Below are 23,268 nucleotides of genomic sequence, written 5' to 3'. Positions count from 1 at the left end.
CAACATTTACTTCCAGGGAGGAAGAGACAGCTCCACAAGGAGACGCCAGTTGTGGGTCCAGTGAAAGAGGGAAGCCGCATGAGAGGACCAAGCGAAGCTGACAGACGAGGAATGAGGCGTGCCTAGGTTCCAGCCACACAAGGAGCCCAGAGTGGAAGAAAAAGGAACAACGAAGAGACGCTGACAGGGAGTCAACAATCTGACACAACTTCTGTAGGGGAACGAGTGTCCGGGGAACAGAGTGCATCCATGGACAGTTGAACAATTAAGTGTTGGGGTAACACAGTGCACAAACTGGACTCTGCACCACTAAAGGTTTTATCCTCCAATTCTTGTTGTTAACGGACTTTTAGAGGGTGGACTGTGTGTTTTCCTTTTTTTAAAAAAAAGGAAATTAATTCCTGATATGTTTAGGTTCTGTTATGTTCATTTATCTTTTAAATGTACCTTATATTGTCTTGTACAATAGAACTTACTGTTGCTTTTTTCTGAAATTACTGTTGTGTCTTTCATTGTGTGTTTACTCACCGCCCAATTTAAAGAAACCTGTGTGCTATTACTGGTAAATTTCAGGAGTTCCCAGTCTCTTAATAAACCTGGGTGGCGTAGTCGGATATTTTAATGGTGTCTAAGTTAGATTACCTATAAGTGTGACCAGACACCTGTGACACAGACATAAACTGGAACCGAGAGTCTGTGCCTTTCAATAATCTCGAGAGAGAAACACCTTCCTTCTGGTGTTTTTTTCTTTTTTTTACTTTTTAATAATACATTTTATTTATTTGCAGGCACCTTTCTAAACACTCAAGGACACCAAACAATAGACAAAACACAGATTTTAAACAAAAGTAAAATACAGAAGTTAAAATCAGACAGAGCAATTGTAATCAAAGAGGAAAAGCAGTCATAAACAAATAACTTTTAAGTTTAGATTTGAAAAGTGAAAATGATTCAATATTTCTAAGCTCAGGTGGTAGTGAGTTCCAAAGCTGGGGAGCAGAGCAACTGAATGTTTTGCCCCCCATAGTGGTAAGACGGACGAAGGGGACAGTCAAGTGGATGGATGAAGAGGATCTGAGGGTGCGGGAGGGAATGGCAACATGGAGGAGGTCAGACAGATATGGAGGGGTGAGGTGGTGGAGAGCCTTAAAAGTTAACAGAAGAATTTTGAATTGAATGCAGAACTGAACTGGAAGCCAATGAAGTTGCTGCAAAACAGGAGTGATATGGTGAATAGAGGGGGTTCTAGTAATGATGCGGGTGGGCAGCTGAATTCTGGACCAGCTGAAGCTTATAAAGAGATTTGCGAGAAAGACCAAACAAAAGGGAATTGCAATAATCCAGACGAGAAGTGACAAGGCTATGAACATGGGTAGCAGTGGTGTGGGGAGTGAGGGAGCCGGGGGCGAATACGATTAATGTGACGCAGGTGGAAATATGCAGACCGGGAGATGTTATTGATGTGGGACCTGAAAGAATAAAGTACATAGGTTCCCAATGGTGTTTTTTATGGTGCTGATTTCTATTATGAAAGCAGTGGTAGCGCTGCTGCCTCTCAGTAAGGAGACCTGAGGTTCGCTTCCCAGGTCCTCCCTGCGTAGAGTTTGCATGTTCTCCCCGTGTCTGCGTGGGTTTCCTCCCACAGTCCAAAGACATGCAGGTTAGGTGCATTGGTGATTCTAAATTGTCCCTAGTGTGTGCCCTGCAGTGGGCTGGCGCCCTGCCTGGGATTTGTTCCTGCCTTGCGCCCGGTGCTGGCTGGGATTGGCTCCAGCAGACCCCCGTGACCTTGTAGTTAGGATATAGCGGGTTGGGAAATGACTGCCTGACTGATTTCTATTATGCTACTATTTTTTACTTTGTTTTGATGGAGGTAAGTTATTTTTATGCCTTCCTCATGTTTCTTGAAGAAATACTCCACCCAAAAATGATTTGTTTATATGTGTCATGCGAGTGCGCATGGGGGACAACTTAAGGGCTCTGGTGACTGTGATTACCCACCGCTCCTAGGATTGGCGCTGTTTTCAGATGCCTTTTTTTCTTCCTCCTCTGCAGACTGGATAATTGACAGCTGTAATATCTCTGACATCACTTCTGGTGTCCATCCACCTGGACCCGCCTCTTCCTGTCCAAAGGACACATGACCAGAAGTCTGACTATTTTGAAATCAGTTCATTTAGGAACTCCTGTCTGAAAAGATGTCATTTTGCAGTTAATGCTTGTTTTCTTTATTTTACTGTATTCCATTTATATGGGATCGTGGTGCCCCCAGCTCTTTATTGTGGTGTCTCTAATCACTTACATATGTTACTTACTTACTCCACGTACTTTGAAGTGGTGGCTGAGAAAAAATGTTTAATCCCATGCTTTCTTGGAGAAATTACATAAGAGGGATTTTCATATAACAAGATCAATAGGTGACCAATGCTGGACAATAGCAAACACTGTGAAAAACGTCAATGTAAAAAAGAAAAAAAAATCTCACGTTACTCGAATTGCATAATCCACGTCTTTTATACAGTCGCTACCTCAAAATGTGAGAAACGAAATGTCTTTTTTGATAGAATGTTGTTAGATAGATACTTTGTATTAGCTGGTATGTAAATGGTAAGATCAAAGACTCACATGAGTGATGTTTTGAATTGAAGACAGCACTCTTGACCAATGAATGATGGGGAGAGGCGGGTCTTCAATTCAAAACATTGTAGCGGGGCTACATAATAATAGGTTTTTTTTTTGTGTCTGTGCTGAGTTGCATTTTGTTTTCGTCATCCCGTTTACTATCATGTATGTGTGTGTAAGTAAATGTTGTCCCCGTAAGTCAAACGGGGAAAGACGATGAAGGGAGACCGCAACCCCGAGATGGAATTTCCTGTTTACTCAACCAATTACATCCGGGACATTCAGTTTATAAATGAGAGGAGCGGAAAAGAAGGGAGAGGCGAGGAGAGAGAAAAGAGATCGGGAGAAGAAAGGAGCCACTTTACGCATTCATTTTCCAACTCATCACTTCCGTTCATCGTGCAATTCCACTGCTTGCTTTTCTAGAGAAACCCCGGGGTATGGATTCCCATCAGCCATTGCTGAGGACTTACACGGTAAGGTTGTTTTGTATTTTTCAGGAAGAAGCAAAATATCACTTCAGCCAATATTCAATTATCGACGGACTTTATTAGCTTTGGACTCATTTGTCACATACATTCCAACTGCCGTTTATCATTAATCTGTGTTTGTGCTTGTGTTCTGTGTTTATTCATTTATTGGTTAGGGGCAAGGGAGGGTTTTTATACATATTATTATTGTATATTCGTGTTGTGACAGATTGGGGGCGCAGTCGTCCCCTTGAACCCTCAGACACCAGATAAAAGTCCATTTTCCAACCCGCTGAATCCGAACACAGGGTCACGGGGGTCTACTGGAGCTAATCCCAGCCAACATAGGGCACAAGGCAGGAACCAATCCAGGGCCGGGTGCCAACCCACCGCAGAAAAGTCCAAATGTTGACTTTATTAATTATAATAATGTGCACAAGCACCTCCACCTCCACTATATTCAAATAAATCACAATAATAATCACAAATACAATAATCCTCCACTCCCAGCAGCTCAGTCACCCTTCCTCCCAACTCGGCTCACTGCTGGGATTTCCCCTGAGTCCTTTTATAGTCCATGACCCGGAAGTGCTTCTGATCCCCCCAGTCCATGTGATTCTTAGCACTTCCGGGTCAGATCAAAACTCTTCTTTTCTTCAGCCCGGAAGTATATCATCTCTTCCGTTCCCGTGATTGGGAAGTGCTTCCGGGCTATATGGAAAGTACAAGTTTCTGGGCCTCCCTGCAGCGCCCCCTGGCGGCCCCCACGGTATCCAGCAGGGCTGCGAAGAAAAACTCCAAGGTCCACGATGCCCTGCTGGAATTCGGGGCACCTCCATGTTGGGAGGGCTCCATCTGGGGGTATTGGCCGGAATGAACGGCCAGCCATATACCACAGTGTGTTCATACAGTATAAATAATATATATATCATTATTCACTGGTGTCTTTGGAATAGTGGTGAATTGTGTGCACATATATAGTATTGTGTATTTGTCAGCCCTCATGTGTGTATATACAGATTGATCCACTGTCAATATATTTTTACTTGATTTTACATCGCTGACTTGTAATGCTTGTTATTTCGTCATTTGGGGGGGAAAAGGACTATTTGTAAGGACTACAACTTGTTATTAGCTTGAGAATCCTCAGGTTAGCCAAGGCAATAGTCTTGGTAGTGCAGTTGCTGACCTGGGTAAAGGGGGTCAGCCGTTACAACGTCACTCCAGCTGGTAAAACACATTCCCAGTGTAATGAGATTAAAGGAGAATTCTACAACAGTACAAATGGACAAATAGTAAACTATTATTTGTTATTGAAGTAATCCATCCATCCATTTTCCAACCCGCTATATCCTAACTACAGGGTCACAGGGGTCTGCAGGAGCCAATCCCAGCCAACACAGGGCGCAAGGCAGGAAACAAACCCTGGGCAGGGCGCCAACCCACTGCAGGACACACCCACACACCAAGCACACACCAGGGGCAATTTAGGACCGCCAGTGCACCTAACCTGCATGACTTTGGATTGTGGGAGGAAACCCACACAGAAACGGGGAGAACCCAGGAAGCAAACCCAAGTCCCCTTACCACGAGGCAGCAGCGCTACCACTGTGCCACCCATCATTAAAGTAATAGACTTGTTAATTAATGGCATTAGGCTTTATTAGTGAAATGAAGCTACCATCCATCCATCCTCTTCCACTTATCTGAGGTCGGGTCGCGGGGGCAGCAGCTTGAGCAGAGATGCCCAGACTTCCCTCTCCCCGGCCACTTCTTCTAGCTCTTCCGGGAGAATCCCGAGGCGTTCCCAGGCCAGCTGGGAGACATAGTCCCTCCAGCGTGTCCTGGGTCTTCCCCGGGGCCTCCTCCCGGTTAGACATGCCCGGAACACCTCACCAGGGAGGCGTCCAGGAGGCATCCTGATCAGATGCCCGAGCCACCTCATCTGACTCCTCTCGATGCGGAGGATCAGCGGCTTTACTCTGAGCCCCTCCTGGACAACTGAGCTTCTCACCCTATCTTTAAGGGAGAGCCCAAACACCCTGCGGAGGAAACTCATTTCAGCTGCTTGTATTTGCGATCTCGTTCTTTCGGTCACTACCCATAGCTCATGACCATAGGTGAGGGTAGGAGCGTAGATCGACTGGTAAATTGAGAGCTTTGCCTTGCGGCTCAGCTCCTTTTTCACCACGACAGACTGATGCAGAGCCCGCATCACTGCGGACGCCGCACCGATCCGCCTGTTGATCTCACGCTCTATTCTTCCCTCACTCGTGAATAAGACCCCGAGATACTTGAACTTCTCCACTTGAGGCAGGATCTCGCTCCCAACCCTGAGAGGGCACTCCACCCTTTTCCGGCTGAGGACCATGGTCTCGGATTTGGAGGTGCTGATTCCCATCCCAGCCGCTTCACACTCGGCTGCGAACCGATCCAGAGAGAGCTGAAGATCACGGCCTGATGAAGCAAACAGGACAACATCATCTGCAAAAAGCAGTAACCCAATCCTGAGTCCACCAAACCGGACCCCCTCAACACCCTGGCTGCGCCTAGAAATTCTGTCCATACAAGTTATGAACAGAATCTGTGACAAAGGGCAGCCCTGGCGGAGTCCAACTCTCACTGGAAACGGGTTTGACTTACTGCCAGCAATGCGGACCAAGCTCTGGCACCGATCGTACAGGGACCGAACAGCTCTTATCAGGTGGTCCGGTACCCCATACTCTCGGAGCACCCCCCACAGGAACCCCCTCCTCGAACCGCCACCTTATCGTGGTGGAGGGGTTTGCATGTCCCAGTGATTCTAGGAGCTCTGTTGTCCGGGGCTTTATGCCCCTGGTAGGGCCACCCAAGGCATACTGGTCCTAGGTGAGGGATGAGACAAAGTGCGGTTCAAAACAACCTCCTATGATGAAGAAAAATTTTGGACGACGTTTTCCCTTGCCCGGACGCGGGTCACCGGGGCCCCCCTCTGGAGCCAGGCCTGGAGGTGGGGCTCGATGGCGAGCGCCTGGTGGCCAGGCTTGCACCCATGGGGCTTGGCCAGACACAGCCAGAAGAGGCAATGTGGGTTCCCCTTCCCATGGGCTCACCACCTATGGGAGGGTCCAAGGAGGTCGGGTGCAGTGTGAGTTGGGTGGTGGCCGAAGGCGGGGACCTTGGCGGTCCGATCCTCGGCTACAGAAGCTGTACGAAATGAAGCTACACTTTATTTATTTATTTATGCTCAGGGAATGGGTCTAAAGTACATCTGCTGTACGGTTTAACTTCCTTTAGTCAACATCCACAACTGAACAGCACATAACATGCTTATCCTCCTCCTTTCTTTATACCACCTCTTTTTTCTATCAACCCCACCCATCAAAGCCCTGTATGAACCCATCATTAACATATCAGCACCACATCTCTCTTTCTTTGAAGCAAAACAGAGATTAGATTTGCTAATAGAATAACAGAAATTATTTGTTTCTTTCCTCTTTGTTTTTCTCCAGCATCCACGTCTGCCTTTACATGCACTCATATGTTTATCCACTGCCCCAACATTTTAATCCTAGGGACCCCCTGGATGGCACATTTTCAACAGCTCCCAGTGTTAGGACTCCATCATGGGGTCTGCCACTGGAGGTCTTTAGTCAGCCCCCATTACATAGTATTCACTATAGCATGATGCAATATAATTCATGATTATTGGGATGTTAACCAGTTCAGGTCATCAGAGAAGTATGGACAGCTGTGACATTGCAAGGCATTTCCTCTCACCTGTGGCTGATGTTTCCACATTTGTCCCAAAACATGTTGTCCACCTTTGACACTGGTGACTGTAGCTGTTCTGTGAAATTCCGGTAGCAGCAGGAGGCTGTAGGAAGAGAAGAATATGGATTACTTAACAATTTTGTTAAATGTTTCAGTACACTTGAAGACCAGATAAAGACATGGATCTTGTAGCCCATAAGAGAAAACACAGAGAAGACCGTCCAGAGCTGCTTCACTCATCAATCTAATTTAGGACACTCCATGTTTTCCTAAAGACGTGTATGTGGGGTGAGTGAAAGTTCCATGGGCATTCAAGTGGTTGAGAAGACATTAGAGGGAAGACCTGCCCAGCATAGCATTCAGATACCTGAAAGCCAAAATGGTGTTTGCTGTTGTCATGTGTGTGCAAATGGGAGACAGCTTAAGGGATCTAGTTAATATAATTACCCACCGAGCCAGGGGTTGGCACTGTTCTCTGATCCTTTCTCTATTTCTCCCTCTTCAGACCAAGTGATTGATGACCCTACCATTACTGATGCCATCTGTTGTGTCCGACCTCCTGGGTCCACTCCTTCCTACCATCTTTCTTCATACACCAGCAAACCACTTACCTACTTCCATTCTGTTTGGACTCAAGACATCCCAGCAACTAACTGTATGTTTCATCTACTCAAAAACTGTCAAATTATATGGGGTTACCAATGTGACACCCCAACTCTTTATCTGTGTTCTTAGTGTCATTTTACACTGTGTTGGATCTCAGGTGGCTTCAATTAAGTCCTAGGACAAGGACAACTGAAGTGACAAAGTACCCCGGAGAGTGAAGAGTCTTATGCAATTTGAGTAGCAATTATCAATGGATAACAGCCATCTAAAAATGAAACTGATGGGTGCTGGGCAGTTTCACTCATCTAGTCAGTCCAGCACACCATAAGGTTGGACATCATGTGCCTAAAAATACATCAGGTTCCAGTGAAGAGACCAGTCCTGGTCAATATCATATGGGATGGTAGATACTGTGCCAACTCAGAGTGAGAGAGTCACAGAGTTGCAGACTTAACCAGCATGTTATTTATATTCCTATCTAAATCATGTATAGATATTAAAAACAGCAGTAGCCCCCGCACTGCCCCCTGCAGGTCACCATTCTTAACATCAGCCAATTCTGAACAGGTTCTTCACACCATCATCCTCTGCTTCCTGTGTCTGAGCTAATTCTGCACCCATCTGCAAACATCACCCTGAACTCCCACTTCTTTTAGTTTGATGCCCATCTTCTCATGTGGCACCTCATCAAATGCTTTCTGAAAGTCCAGATAAATAATATCATATGTTCCACTTTGATCATATCCTTTTGTTTCTTCCTCATAGAATTCCAGCCTGTTAATAAAACACGACCTCCCTCTTCTGAGCCCACACTGACTGTTCCTAATAACTCCTGTCCTTGCCACGTGTTGCTCAATCTCATCCTTAATAATTCCTTCCATTAATTTTCCGATGTTAAGCTTTCTGGCCTATAGTTGCTTGGATCTGCCCGGTCACCCTTTTTATATAATGGGATGATATTTGCCATTTTCCAGTCCTTCAGAATCTCTCCAGTGTGCAGTGACTTCCTAAAAATACGTGTCAATAAATTGTATTGTATTAGTTGAAATAGCTGACTTAACTATTTGTGTTTGTTACATACTTCAACCTCACTAAGTAGATCAGCACATTTCTTATGAACATCCTTATGCTAATGTATACTTTTTTTTCATTAATCTGTTTTTATATCTATAGGTGCTAGTCATAAAATTAGAATATCATGACAAAGTTGATTTATTTCAGTAATTCCATTCAAAAAGTGAAACTTGTATATTAGATTCATTCATTACACACAGACTGATGTATTTCAAATGTTTATTTCTTTTAATGTTGATGATTATAACTGACAACTAATGAAAGTCCTAAATTCAGTATCTTGGAAAATTAGAATATTATGAAAAGGTTCAATATTGAAGACACCTGGTGCCACACTCTAATCAGCTAATTAACTCCAAACACCTGCAAAAGCCTTTAATTGGTCTCTCAGTCGAGTTCTGTAGGCTACACAATCATGGGGAAGACTGCTGACTTGACAGTTGTCCAAAAGACGACCATTGACACCTTGCACAAGGAGGGCGAGACACAAAAGGTCATTGCTAAAGAGGCTGGCTGTTCACAGAGCTCTGTGTCCAAGCACATTAATAGAGAGGCGAAGGGAAGGACAAGATGTGGTAGAAAAAAGTGGACAAGCAATAGGGATAACCGCACTCTGGAGAGGATTGTGAAACAAAAATGTGGGGGAGATTCACAAAGAGTGGACTGCTGCTGGAGTCAGTGCTTCAAGAACCACCACACACAGACGTATGCAAGACATGGGTTTCAGCTGTCACATTCCTTGTGTCAAGCCACTCTTGAACAAGAGACAGCGTCAGAAGCATCTCGCCTTTGGACTGCTGCTGAGTGGTCCAAAGTTATGTTCTCTGATGAAAGTAAATTTTGCATTTCCTTTGGAAATCAAGGTCCCAGAGTCTGGAGGAAGAGAGGAGAGGCACAGAATCCACGTTGCGTGAGGTCCAGTGTAAAGTTTCCACAGTCACTGATGGTTTGGGGTGCCATGTCATCTGCTGGTGTTGGTCCATTGTGTTTTCTGAGGTCCAAGGTCAATGCAGCCATCTACCAGGAAGTTTTAGAGCACTTCATGCTTCCTGTTGCTGACGAACTTTATGGAGATGCAGATTTCATTTTCCGACAGGACCTGGCACCTGCACACAGTGCCAAAGCTACCAGTACCTGGTTTAAGGACCATGGTATCCCTGTTCTTGATTGGCCAGCAAACTCGCCCAACCTTAACTCCATAGAAAATCTATGGGGTATTGTGAAGAGGAAGATGCAATACGCCAGACCCAACAATTCAGAAGAGCTGAAGGCCACTATCAGAGCAACATGGGCTCTCATAACACCTGAGCAGTGCCACAGACTGATCGACTCCATGCCACGCCGCATTGCTGCAGTAATCCAGGCCAAAGGAGCCCCAACTAAATATTGAGTGCTGTACATGCTCATACTTTTCATGTTCATACCTTTCAGTTGGCCAACATTTCTAAAAATCCTTTTTTTGCATTGGTCTTAATTGATATTCTAATTTTCCGAGATACTGAATTTGGGACTTTCATTAGTTGTCAGTTATAATCATCAACATTAAAAGAAATAAACATTTGAAATACATCAGTCCGTGTGTAATGAATGAATCTAATATACAAGTTTCACTTTTTGAATGGAATTACTGAAATAAATCAACTTTGTCATGATATTCTAATTTTATGACCAGCACCATTATGTACTTTAGTGTGTTCTCTTATGAATCCCCCAAGGGGCGGGGCCACTGCTAAGGACAACCCCTAACTATTAAACGCTAAGCGAGTCTCTTTGTGATTCATTGAATTTCCTTGGTGTTATCTTGTGAGGATTGTGTTGTTATTATTTTTTTCTTCCTATTTTGATAGTTTGACTTTGTATTTGGATTTGGTGGCTCTTTGTTTCTTTTTGTCGAGCCCTGTCTTACCCTTTTGCTTTTTGCATTTACATTAAATAAACATTTTTCATTTTTATACAGACTCTGCATTTGAATTCCTTGTAATAAAAAGATTTTGCAATTCTCCATCTTGTAAAGCATTTTCTGTGCCATAAGACTTTAAAGCTTTTCAGAATTATAAAAGACTTTTGGTGTCTGGACAGGCCCAAAGCCTGAATGTGGAGTTGGCAGATCAGGCTGCCTTGGGGTGAGCCTTTATCGGGCCTGATTTTGTGGTTTATGTTGAAGATCACAAGCCCTTTTTATGTTATGCTGTTGAACTCCAATCATATCAATGACAATACAGTACAATCCCTTTTAACTGGCCACCTCGGGACTAGACCCATGGCTGGTTGCCATTTTGGCCAGTTAATCCAACGCATACCTATTTTCAAGTAGAAAAATATTTCTAAGGTATGTACTGTACCTCTTCGACGTTCCTGAAGAAACCATATCCACAAGGCTTCATCCACGATTTCGAACACAGGTTTTTTTCTCGTACAACGACTGGACAGTGTGGTGTTGCGGGTCCACAGCTCAAGTCAAAAAGGCCACCTTTTAAATAAATAATCAGCGCACTTGCGGCTTAGCGAGTATGTGTGGCCGATTGGTTCCCGGGGAATTCGTGATGCGGGCGATCCTAGCTTAAGTGCACAGTTGAGGAGTCGTCCGCATCTGTAATTGTTCCTGGGAACTGCTAATTGCCACATCTGATCCATGTTCCCGTGATAAATAGAAGCGCGAGGCGGCTAGGGGAAGAACAGGAAAGAACGGGAGGTTAATGGAGAAGGAAGTAGATAGAGGAAAGCCGGTGCAGGAGAGCAAGTGTGCAAGAGCAGATTCGATGGAGCAAAGGCAGGCAGCTGGGAGGTGAACCCCTGCAGATGAGTGTTTGGCCGACACTTGGTGGGGCTGAAGAAAGTGGTTGCTCCAGCTGAGCGATCACGGAGCTGGAGTGACTGGTATTGAAGACGACTGGCCGTCGAAAGGCAGTGGCAGTCGTGGAGGTTTTGGGTTGGTATAGCCCCAGCGTGAGCGCCCTGGCCGCTGGGGAAAGAACCTGACGTAGCCAGGGATCAGAGGGCTACCGGACCAGTGTGGAAGGCAGCTGCACCTGCAGATAGGGCGACTCTCCTGTTGCAAAGCCCGATGGGAGAAGCAGGGGAGCCGCCAGGTAGAAAGAAGAAGGCACCGTGGAAAATTCATAAAGGAATACGTAAACGGAAATCACTCTGAGCGTAGGAGCCCTCTCACCTTCCAGGAAAGAAGGAAGTGCATACATATAATATAAAGAAGAACTCGGGATTTTATTTTATTTTATTTAAATCTGGCAGCCGGTTAATGCAAGGCCAGTTAAGAGGGATTGTACTGTACTGTACAATACTGAAATGTTTAAGTCACACAGATCAATTACGACTTATGCAGTTCCATCCATGCAAAAACTGATTTTTTTACTTCTGATACTTGGTCAGACAATATTTACCTCCCGCAAAGGCTTCTAAATTCACAGAAAAACTGAACAAAAAATCAAATTGTGCCAAAAAGCAAACATCCCATCTGTCTCAAGCCTAAAACACAGCATCTGATGCCATAGGTCTGGTAAAGAGCAACTCACCGTTGGAGTAGAGCTGGCATTCAGGCATGTCTGGCTCTTCACTGGGGGACTTCTTATGGCCCATCCTCTCCAGACACGCTCCCTTGTGGCAAGAAACTGAACAAAAAATGGCCAGCAGGCCCAGAGCAGCAAGTAACAGCCTCATGGTCAGTCACGTCCTGTGAAGAGACAAACGGGGAAATCAAGGTGAAGAAATCTGCAAGCTGGTCATCTCATCACAATTGTAAAGAGTCTTGTGATTGAGCTTCTATACAGAGAACCTTACACGCTGTCTTCCATTAACCTTACCGTGCTGGACCACCCAACAATGGATTCAGTGCGTACTCAGACCGCTTCACTTTCTGCACACTTTATTGTGTTGTGGGTTTCATTTTAATGGTTCGAATCTCGTAAATGCCAATAGGGACTCTGCTCTGTTGGGCCCTTGAGGCCCTTAACCTGCAATTGCTGAGCGCTGTGAGTAGTGAGAAAAGTGCTATATACAGTGCATCCGGAAAGTATTCCCAGCGCTTCATCACTTTTTCCACATTTTGTTATGTTACAGCCTTATTCCAAAATGGATTAAATTCATTTTTTTCCTCAGAATTCTACACACAACACCCCATAATGACAACGTGAAAAAGTTTACTTGAAGTTTTTGCAAATTTATTAAAAATATAAAAACTGAGAAATCCCATGTCCATAAGTATTCACAGCCTTTGCTCAATACTTTGTCGATGCCCCTTTGGCAGCAATTCCAGCCTCAAGTCTTGTTGAATATGATGCCACAAGCTTGGCACACCTATCCTTGGCCAGTTTCGCCCATTCCTCTTTGCAGCACCTCTCAAGCTCCATCAGGTTGGATGGGAAGCGTCGGTGCACAGCCATTTTAAGATCTCTCCAGAGATGTTCAATCGGATTCAAGTCTGGGCTCTGGCTGGGCCACTCAAGGACATTCACAGAGTTGTCCTGAAGCCACTCCTTTGATATCTTGGCTGTGTGCTTAGGGTCGTTGTCCTGCTGAAAGATGAACCGTCGTCCCAGTCTGAGGTCAAGAGCGCTCTGGAGCAGGTTTTCATCCAGGATGTCTCTGTACATTGTTGCAGTCATCTTTCCCTTTATCCTGACTAGTCTCCCAGTCCCTGCCGCTGAAAAACATCCCCACAGCATGATGCTGCCACCACCATGCTTCACTGTAGGGATGGTGCCAGGTTTCCTCCAAACGTGACGCCTGGCATTCACACCAAAGAGTTCAATCTTTGTCTCATCAGACCAGAGAATTTTCTTTCTCATGGTCTGAGAGTCCTTCAGGTGCCTTTTGGCAAACTCCAGGCGGGCTGCCATGTGCCTTTTACTAAGGAGTGGCTTCCGTCTGGCCACTGTACCACACAGGCCTGATTGGTGGCTTGCTGCAGAGATGGTTGTCCTTCTGGAAGGTTCTCCTCTCTCCACAGAGGACCTCTGGAGCTCTGACAGAGTGACCATCGGGTTCTTGGTCACCTCCCTGACTAAGGCCCTTCTCCCCCGATCGCTCAGTTTAGATGGCCGGCCAGCTCTAGGAAGAGTCCTGGTGGTTTCGAACTTCTTCCACTTACGGATGATGGAGGCCACTGTGCTCATTGGGACCTTCAAAGCAGCAGAAATTTTTCTGTAACCTTCCCCAGATTTATGCCTCGAGACAATCCTGTCTCGGAGGTCTACAGACAATTCCTTTGACTTCATGCTTGGTTTGTGCTCTGACATGAACTGTCAACTGTGGGACCTTCTATAGACAGGTGTGTGCCTTTCCAAATCAGGTCCAGTCAACTGAATTTACCACAGGTGGACTCCAATGAAGCTGCAGAAACATCTCAAGGATGATCAGGAGAAACAGGATGCACCTGAGCTCAATTTTGAGCTTCATGGCAAAGGCTGTGAATACTTATGTACATGGGATTTCTCGATTTTTTTATTTTTAATAAATTTGCAAAAACCTCAAGTAAACTTTTTTCACGTTGTCATTATGGGGTGTTGTGTGTAGAATTCTGAGGAAAAAAATGAATTTAATCCATTTTGGAATAAGGCTGTAACATAACAAAATGTGGAAAAAGTGATGTGGTGGCTCTGAGGCTAGAGATCTGCACTGGCAATCGGAAGGTTGCCGGTTCGAATCCCGTCAATGCCAATAGGGACTCTGCTCTGTTGGGCCCTTAACCTGCAATTGCTGAGCGCTTTGAGTAGTGAGAAAAGCGCTATATAAATGCAAAAAATTATTATTATTATGTGCTGTGAATACTTTCCGGATGCCCTGTAAATGCAAAGAATTATTATTATTATTATTATTAAAGGGATACATTTGTCATCATTTTCTATCAATCCACACTCAATAACCCATAATGACAAATTGAAAACACGTTTTCAGAAAGGTTTGAAAATTATTAAAAAATCTCAAACTGAAATCTTTCATTATTGGAAGTATTCAGACCCTTTATTGTGCTCAGGTCCATCTTTTAGGGCAGATGTCGACTTTTGGCGACACAAAGAGTTGAGGGACGAACGTTAATTGAAGTCGACATCCAGGGACAAAAGATTATGAAGGCTGTAAACGTCGATAAAATTCACACGCGATACGCTATTGGTAGACCCTCATAGCTAGAAGGACTGGTAGATTCATTGACTTGACGTTGTATCCCTGCCTGTGTTTGAGTAGCGAAGAATAAACAACGTCTAGAATGGCATCGACATCGGGCGAGAGAGTGAAGTCAATGTGCAAAGCAAAATACTCTGTGCATATTATTTATTTATTGCACATTATTGCTGAGGGGTGGCACGGTGGTGCAGTGCTAGCACTGCTGCCTCGCAGTAAGGTGGGTTCGCTTCCCGGATCCTCCGTGTGTGGAGTTTGCATGTTCTCCCCGATTCTGCGTGGGTTTCCTCCCACAGTCCAAAGACATGCAGGTTAGGTGGATTGGCGATTCTAAATTGGCCCTAGTGTGTCCTTGGTGTGTGGTTGTGTGTGTGTCCTGCAGTGGGTTGGCACCCTGCCCGGGATTGGTTCCTGCCTTGTGCCCTGTGTTGGCTGGGATTGGCTCCAGCAGACCCCCGTGACCCTGTGTTCGGATTCAGCAGGTTGGAAAATGAATGGATGGATAAAAATGTCGGAGGCCCTCACTTTTTTGCTTGTACTGCACATCCATCTCTCTTTGCAAGACCCAACAGTAGTCACACATCATGCTCGGAGTGAATTTTTCCTGATATCAGTTTTGCATCACCTTTATATCTTGATGAAATCTTTCCCCATACTCATCTCTGACATCCCTTAGATTTGGTGGAAAAAAGATGAGATGAGAATGTAACAAATGCATCTTCAGTGACATTCTGGCTCCCGTAAGCTAATATACTTACAGCAGGTTCTCCACAAGCTCTGTATAATTCTCTGCTCTGTGCTTGTCAAGAAAATTCTGGACAACCCGCACGAATGATGGCGCTGATTCAGTGGGCTTCAGTTTCCTTTTGAACTCCTCGTCAAGCATCAGTTCATGGATTTCAGGGCCAACAAAAACACCTTCCTTCATTTTGGCTTCACTTTTCTCAAGACCAAACTTATTTCTTAAATACTGAAACGCATCGCCTTTACTGTTCAGTCACCCTAGTTGTCCAAGACCTGGAACATCAGAACTAAAAAATGGGACATGCTGGACAAAAACGGTTTTCAGATTTGGAGTCAGCAAGTGAAATTTGTTAAAGTAAAGGTGAAAGAATCCCAGTAGCAAAATGCTTGTTGACCAGTGTAACCAACTATGGCACCGAGATTGTGGGTAAATTCTTGAACGTCAGTGAGAACGATTCTTTATTTAGTGTTTCCTGGCAATCGAGGGTAGCTGATGTTTTTTTCAACCTCTAGTTTGGGTTTTCGTTTTTGGCATCTTGGCAGTTCGTTCTGAATACCTGGTTTCAAACTTTGCTTTGTTTAATGGTTAATGTCTTATCTTCTGGTTTCTTTCTCGTTTTCTAGCTAGGTGTATGTACTGTGAACGTTAGGGGTCGCTGTTGCCCCTTTAACCCCAACAGAGAGATGCTCAGGACACAAAGTAAAAGCACCAAGAAGACTTTTAATAGTTTTCTTCTTTAAATAGTGCCTTTCAAGCACCACAGCACCATAAATGATTAAATAAACAATAATCAATGCAAATCTCTCCTCCACACCTCCCAGCAAGTTCTGTCTTCTACCTCCCAACTCCGGCTCGCTTGCTGGGTTTCCAGCACTCTTTTAAATAGTCCTTGACCCGGAAGTGCTTCTGTTCTTCCTCCCACGTGACCAGCCTGCACTTCCGGGTCCGATGGAGAATCCCGGTCCTTTAATCAGCTTTGGGGCTTCTGTCCTCGTGACTTCCTAGTACTTCCGGGCTATAAGGGAAGCATGACTCCCCAGGTCCTTTCACAGCAGCCCCTGGCAGCCCACCAGCAGGGCTGAGATAGAGAACTCCAAGTCCCAGGATGCCCTGCGGGCACCGCTACACTCCAGGGGAGGTGCCATCTAGTGTTTTGAGGGAGGCAGTGTCCTTGAAAATTTGCCTTCCCCCATCCTTCCATTGCAGGGTCGTCCCGGCCGGGTTGAGCTGCCGCCCATCTCTTACTCTACCCATGCAGTTATTCATCCTGCTTAGGTTTATGCAGGGTTAGGTGGAGATGCTGGGGGTCAAGGGGAGTATAGCCTTTGTACAGTTATGGCCAAAAGTTTTGAGAATGACACAAATATTAATTTTCACAAAGTATGCTTCCTCAGTTTTTATGATGGCAATTTGCATATACTCCAGAATGTTATGAAGAGTGATCAGATGAATTGTAATTAATTGCAAAATCCCTCTTGGCCATGAAAAAGAACTTCATCCCAAAAAATCCATTTCCACTGCTGTTGTGAAGAAGGCTTCAGGGCGCCCAAGAAAGTCCAGCAAGGGCCAGGAGCATCTTCTAAAGTTGATTCAGCTGTGGGCACCACCAGGGCAGAGCTTGCTCAGGAATGAATGGCAGCAGGCAGGTGTGAGTGAGGCGAAGACTTTTGGAGGATGGCCTGGTGGGTGTCAAGAAGGGCAGCAAAGAAGCCAAGAAAAAAATCAGGGACAGACTGATATTCTGGGATTGGACTGCTTAGGACTGCTGGGGTCAAGTCATTTTCTCTGATGAATCCCCTTTCCGATTGTTTGGGGCATCCAGAAAAAAAAAAGGAGAGCGGCACTACCATCAGTCCTGTGTCATGCCAACAGTAAAGCATCCTGAGACAATTTATGTGTGGGGTTGCTTCTCAGCCAAGGCAGTGGGCTCACTCACAATTTTGCCTAAGAACACAGCCCTGATTAAAGAATGGGAGCAAAACATCCTCCGAGAGCAACTTCTCCCAACCATCCAAGAACAGTTTGGTGACCCACAATGCCTTTTCCAGCATGATGGAGCACAGCAAGTGACAACTAAGTGACTTGGGGAACAAAAAATTTTGGGTCCATGGCCAGGAAACTCCCCAGACCTTAATCCCATTGAGAACTTGTGGTCAAGAGGCGGGTGGACATACAAAAACCCACCAATTCTGATTATGCAAGAATGGGCGATGGCCATCAGTCAGGATTTGGCCAAGAAGTTGATTGCCAGCCTACCAAGGTGAATTGAAAAGGTCTTTAAAAGAAAAATAAGCCAACACTACAAATATGGACACTCTCTGCATGAACTTCATAAACTTGTCCATAAAAGCCTTTGAAACTTCTGAAATGCTTGTAATTCTACTTCAGTATACCAGAGAAACATCTGAGATAAAAACACTGAAGCAGCAAACTTTGTGAAAACCAACACTTGGGTCATTCTCTAAACTTTTGGCCACACCTGTAGTTTCATGTGGTCAGGCATGGTCTCAGATGTGATTCCTGTGTTGACCCAGAAATCATCCTTGGGAGGAGACTTAAAATGTCCCCCTCAGCACAGTTTAGAAGAGGTCAGAGTTGGCTGCTGACAAGGGTTCGACTGGAAAGAAGGAAGAGTGGCCAGTATGGAATTATGATATGAAATTTGCTGTTTAATTTTTGCCTGTTTTGGTCATCAAGTGGCACAGTCTTGTACTTGATTTGGGGGTTTTCTAAGTGAAGGATTCGATTTCTGCCATTATACATTTGTTGGATTTTTCCCAATAGTTTAGGAGTTGCGTCATTTTGTATAACTTCTTGGATGTCATTTTAAGTGCCCACAATTGCTGCCATTTTTTTGGTACCCCTTGCTAGGTCCATGTTCTGCGTTTTTAGGGGGATGGCCTCAGAAACCTGTTGGTAATCGGGGTGACAAGATAAAACATTTGCCTTTGGTTCACTTTCTTATCTGACCATTAAACCCTCGATTCTCTAAAGAATTGCAAATCCAAGAATGGCAATTACTTTCTGTTCCCTCCAATCTTTGTAGGGATGAAAAATCATGGAGGGTGGGAGCATCCTTGGAAAGTATTCATTTAATTAAATAAATATATTTGTACTAAAGCTGTTTCTTTTTGGAGCCGTGACTCCTTTGGTTCTGGTGTTTCAGAAGCGCATTGTAGGCGCCTTCGTTTATTGTTTTTATCCATGCAGTCTCGTTTTTGTTTTTCTATGGGTATGTTGTTAGCTAGAAGTCGTTTGCTGTTAGGAATCATAATTGAACTTACTTTAAACACTGAATTACCTTAATGTGATTCAAATAAGCCACACTGACAGCTGCCACACTGAGTGCTGGCACAGTGGATTAGTGCACACTGACTGGTGGCACTGTGTAGTGGAGTAGCTGCTGGTACTGTGGAGTGCAGAACACTGACCGCAGGCACTGTGGAGTAGCTGACTGCTGGCACTGTCAGTAGTCACCACTACCTCAAGTTTAAATACATACACATATATACTGTAGATAGACGGTGAATTCACTGTGTTTCCCAGTCGACACAATACGTCAGCGCGTCAGCCTTATTGCGAGTGGCAAAAGTGCCATTTAAACTAATACAGGTAGACGTGGAAACCGGGTTTTCTGATGAAAAAACAATAACGTTTAAAACAGTATTGTTTACATACTATTTTTTGGCGAATTGTTTAAATGCAATTATTTATATCCATTTATACACTAATAATGGCAATTATCAAATAATAATAATAATTATTATTATTATTATTAAATAATTCCTCCCATATAAGTAACATTTTGGGGACTGCATTCTTCTATCTCTGAAACATTTCCAGACTTTGTCCTTTTCTTACGCAACACAGTACTGAAGTATCGGTTAATGCCCGAGTCACCTCACGTTTAGATTACTGTAATGCTATTCTATCTGGCATGCCACAAAAACTCATCCATCGCTTACAACTTCTTCAAAATTCTGCTGCCAGGATAATAACCTGCTGTTCTGAATCCACTGAACATATTACACCTATTCTCTCTCAACTTCACTGGCTCCCTGTTAACTACCGATTACAATACTAAATACCGCTCTTAACATTTAAAGCTCTCCACAACCTCACTGATCTCCTCCAGACTTACACTCCTCTCGCTCACTGAGATCTTGTACTTTGAGAGTATTCAGTCTGGCAATATGGTGCAGTCTTAGTTTGTGGAAGACAGACACAACTAAAGACATGAGCATAAAATGATGGTTGTCAAATTCAAACTGTGTTTCCTCAATGAGCTCCTTGAGAAAAAACATCATCAAGTTTGAGACATGTTAACAGCTAACAACAATCTACATAGTTAGTGACTAAATACGTTTAGCCAAAACGTTGTTTGGAGGCTCACCTGAGCACATAAATGCATAGCTTTGCTAGCTTAGCCTGGCTTAGCTAAAGTTAAGATTATAGAACGGGATTTACTAATGGCCAAATATAACCAAAACAATTGTTCAGCTTTACCTATGAAATGTAATCCCCTGGGATCTGGTTTGGAGCGTACAGCAGTTTGTACAATCCCAAGCAGCACATTATTCATTACTTCACTCCACAGCAGTGCCACTCACAATATGGCGGCGACGTTGACGTACGATTCTGCTAGTCACGAGGCGTCTAGTTATTCTATGTCAATGTTTAAATATGTCACCATGGCAACTTGTTGGCGTGCACGCTTTACGTCAAGTTTAGTTTACAGGTTGTGTTGTGTTGTTTGGGCGCAACTTACTGACTTTGGGAAGCCGCTGGGTTTGACTGTTGGGCGCTGTGCGAGTGCACGTGCACTTTTGGCACAGGTTGCGTCTGGCATTCGTGCATATATACAACCTTCGTAAACATTACTAAACAAAGGTTTTATATGTGGTGGTGTGTGCGTTCGGGCGGCGGTTGTATTGTGACCTGAAGTTTAGTTTACAGGTTGTGTTGTGTTGTTTGGGCGCTACCTACTGAGTCTGGGAAGCCGCTGGGTTTGACTCTGGGGCGCTGAGTCACAGTGCGTGTGCGCTTCGGTGCGTCTGGCATCCGTGCATATATACAACCTTCGTTTAGTAATATAGATCTGCAGATTCCAAAATACTTTCAAATACCTTTTTCTTTTTTTTCCTTCTAACTTGAGTTCTTTGGTTTGGACTATTTTTGCTTTAACTTTTTGTCCTTAATTTTTGTCTCATGTTCTGTTTTTGGTTGCTATTTTTGATCCTTTCTCTGTCTAAATGTACATCTCCCGTTTTCTTTTAATAACTTTATCCTGTCAGCTATCTGCCAGGAAATTTGGTTCAAGATGATAGAAAGAAAGAGAGGTAGAGAAGTAAAGAGTAGTATTGTTGAGGTGGGAACAGAGATGGTCAATCCATTGGGCACCACAGGTGGACTCTTAGGAGACTGTCATCCAAGAGATGGTGTTTTTGGAAGTAATGAGGTGTGCATTCCAAACGCAGCGGCCACAAGCTCTGGAATCCATCCCCCATGTGTGCTATGGACATTAAATGGCATACCCCCAATCCTCAAAGTCCAATAATATTGTATGTGCTATGGACCATCGTTTATAAAACTCAAGGTGAGCACATTCCGGACCTTTCTGAATACAAACCCACCACCCCTTCAATCATCCACCATGGACAGCAAGGGGCAACTTTTTGGTAACCCTAAGGTCATGTGCTCCTGACACCGCCAAGAGCTTCATATGGACTTTGATTGGCACAGGATGGCAAAGTGGATTAACCACCCAACAGGGGCTGCGTGCTAGGTTTAAGAATGCCCAGAGACACTGAGGGTCTGTTATTTTATTTTATTGTGTGGGTCATTGCTCCCCATGTATTATCTTACCCTTCTCCTCATATTTGTTATGTGTTAGTATCAAGTCAGTACCAACACTCGTGCGCTTAGGAGGCAGTCAACAAGCCAGAGGCGAGTGAAATATCATCTGACGGGGTGTTGTATTGTGGTAATAATGTCTCTCTCTCTGATCTTATGGAACCAGGGAAGAAAAATAAACCGCTAACATCATCAACAGCCACAACAAGATCCACTTCCGGTCCATTATTGATGACGCCACTTCCGTCCCACCCGAATGACATAACGTCCGGTCCCTCCGTGATGACGTCACTTCCTGCCACATCATCTCGGGTTGCCATTTTGACCACTGTATAAATACCAGTCAATCTGTAACCATTTTTTCGAATGTCTGATTCAATTTTGAGATCAAGTTTGACCAATAATTGTATCCAAGCAATATACGGGGCAATTCCCCAACACTTTATATCTTGTTTGTGATCTTATTTCATCACAATGGAAAGAAGACCAGAAAATGAAATGTAGTCAGAATAACAAACTAAAAGTTAATATGAAAAAGGTAATCTTCTACCAGAGCCTTAACAGCAACCAGAATCGTTCCAGACACAGGTAGTCCGGTTTTCCTCCCACATCCCCAAAGATGTGCCTGCAGGGGTGGACTGGCCATTAGAACATTTGGGCAATGCCCCGTGGGCCATGAACTCTGGTCTGGTTATGGGCCAGCTGTTTCATGAAATAAATTTTATGTACCGGTTACTGTTTGATATTAAAATTCATTTTCTAAACTACTAAACATTATATGTCCGATACTGTGATTTATATGGTCCTATATATAATATAACATTGTGATCTGTAGCGATAGTAGGGAGCAGGTTAAGGAGACCCTGGAGAGGTGGAGATATGCTCTAGAAAGGAGAGGAATGAAGGTCAGTAGGACCACAAAGACAGAATACATGTGTGTAAATGAGAGGGAGGTCAGTGGAATGGTGAGGATGCAGGGAGTAGAGTTGGCGAAGATGGAGGAGTTTAAATACTTGGGATCAACAGTACAGAGTAATGGGGATTATGGAAGAGAGGTGAAAAAGAGAGTGCAGGCAGGGTGGAGTGGCTGGAGAAGAGTGTCAGGAGTGATTTGTGACAGACTGGTATCAGCAAGATTGAAAGGGAAGGTCTACAGGACGACAGTGAGACCAGTCTATGTTATATGGGTTGGAGAAGGTGGCACTGACCAGAAAGCAGAAGACAGAGCTGGAGGTAGCAGAGTTAAAGATGTTAAGATTTGCATTGGGTGTGACGAGGACGGACAGGATTAGAAATGAGGACATTAGAGGGTCAGCTCAAGTTGGACGTTTGGGAGACAAAGTCAGAGAGCCGAGATTGCGTTGGTCTGGACATGTGCAGATGAGAGATGAGGGGTATATTGGGAGAAGAATGTTACTGATAGAGCTGCCAGGCAAGAGGAAAGGAGGAAGGCCTAAGAGGAGGTTTATGGATGTGGTGAGAGAGGACATGCAGGTGATGGGTGTGACAGACAAAGATGGAGAGGACAGAAAGATATGGAAGAAGATGATCCGCTGTGGCAACCCCTAGAAAGAGCTGCCGAAAGAAGAAGAAGAATTTATAGTTTATCGTTAAGTTAATAGAACATTTCAATCATGTGAGGTTTTCATTAGAACCTCGTTATCATTTATTCCATTGTAAATGAGCAGCTACTAGCCTACTAAGGAACCGGCACTTGGACATGACATTGACATTTGACATGTACTCTAATAACGTTACTAAATTTGTATTTTTCATTAAATTTTATTTCTTAGGATGTCGTCAAATTTTAAGTTGTGTCTAAACAACAGTGTACAGATTAAGTGTGGAAACAGTATAAATAGAGTTCATATCATAGGCTCATAGCAAGCAGCGAGCCGTGTACTCAACACAAATTTTAAGAAAATTACAATGAATAATGGGCCGAGTGGGTCGACCTCGTCACCTCATTTGTTGGAGGATGCCCGGGCCAGTTTTAAGACCCAGTCTGCT

The 23,268-nt window shown here is 44.3% G+C and overlaps 1 protein-coding gene across 1 annotated transcript in view; it reads right to left on the bottom strand.

Annotated features, from left to right (window-relative positions):
* The window catches only part of LOC114658764 (riboflavin-binding protein-like), a 76,527-nt gene that overhangs the window by 37,430 nt on the left and 15,829 nt on the right, over positions 1–23,268 (bottom strand). Inside the window, exons 2-3 of the mRNA XM_028810814.2 lie at positions 12,056–12,213; positions 6,852–6,948 (exon numbers count right to left, since the gene is read on the bottom strand). Coding sequence (XP_028666647.2) covers positions 6,852–6,948; positions 12,056–12,200 — 242 coding nt within the window. The 5' untranslated portion in view covers positions 12,201–12,213. The remainder of the gene's footprint in view (positions 1–6,851; positions 6,949–12,055; positions 12,214–23,268) is intronic.

Source organism: Erpetoichthys calabaricus, chromosome 10 (genome assembly GCF_900747795.2).
Source record: "Erpetoichthys calabaricus chromosome 10, fErpCal1.3, whole genome shotgun sequence".
NCBI lineage: Eukaryota > Metazoa > Chordata > Cladistia > Polypteriformes > Polypteridae > Erpetoichthys > Erpetoichthys calabaricus.
The sequence above is the reverse complement of the archived record's forward strand: the minus strand, read 5'-3'. Positions and strand labels throughout refer to the sequence as shown.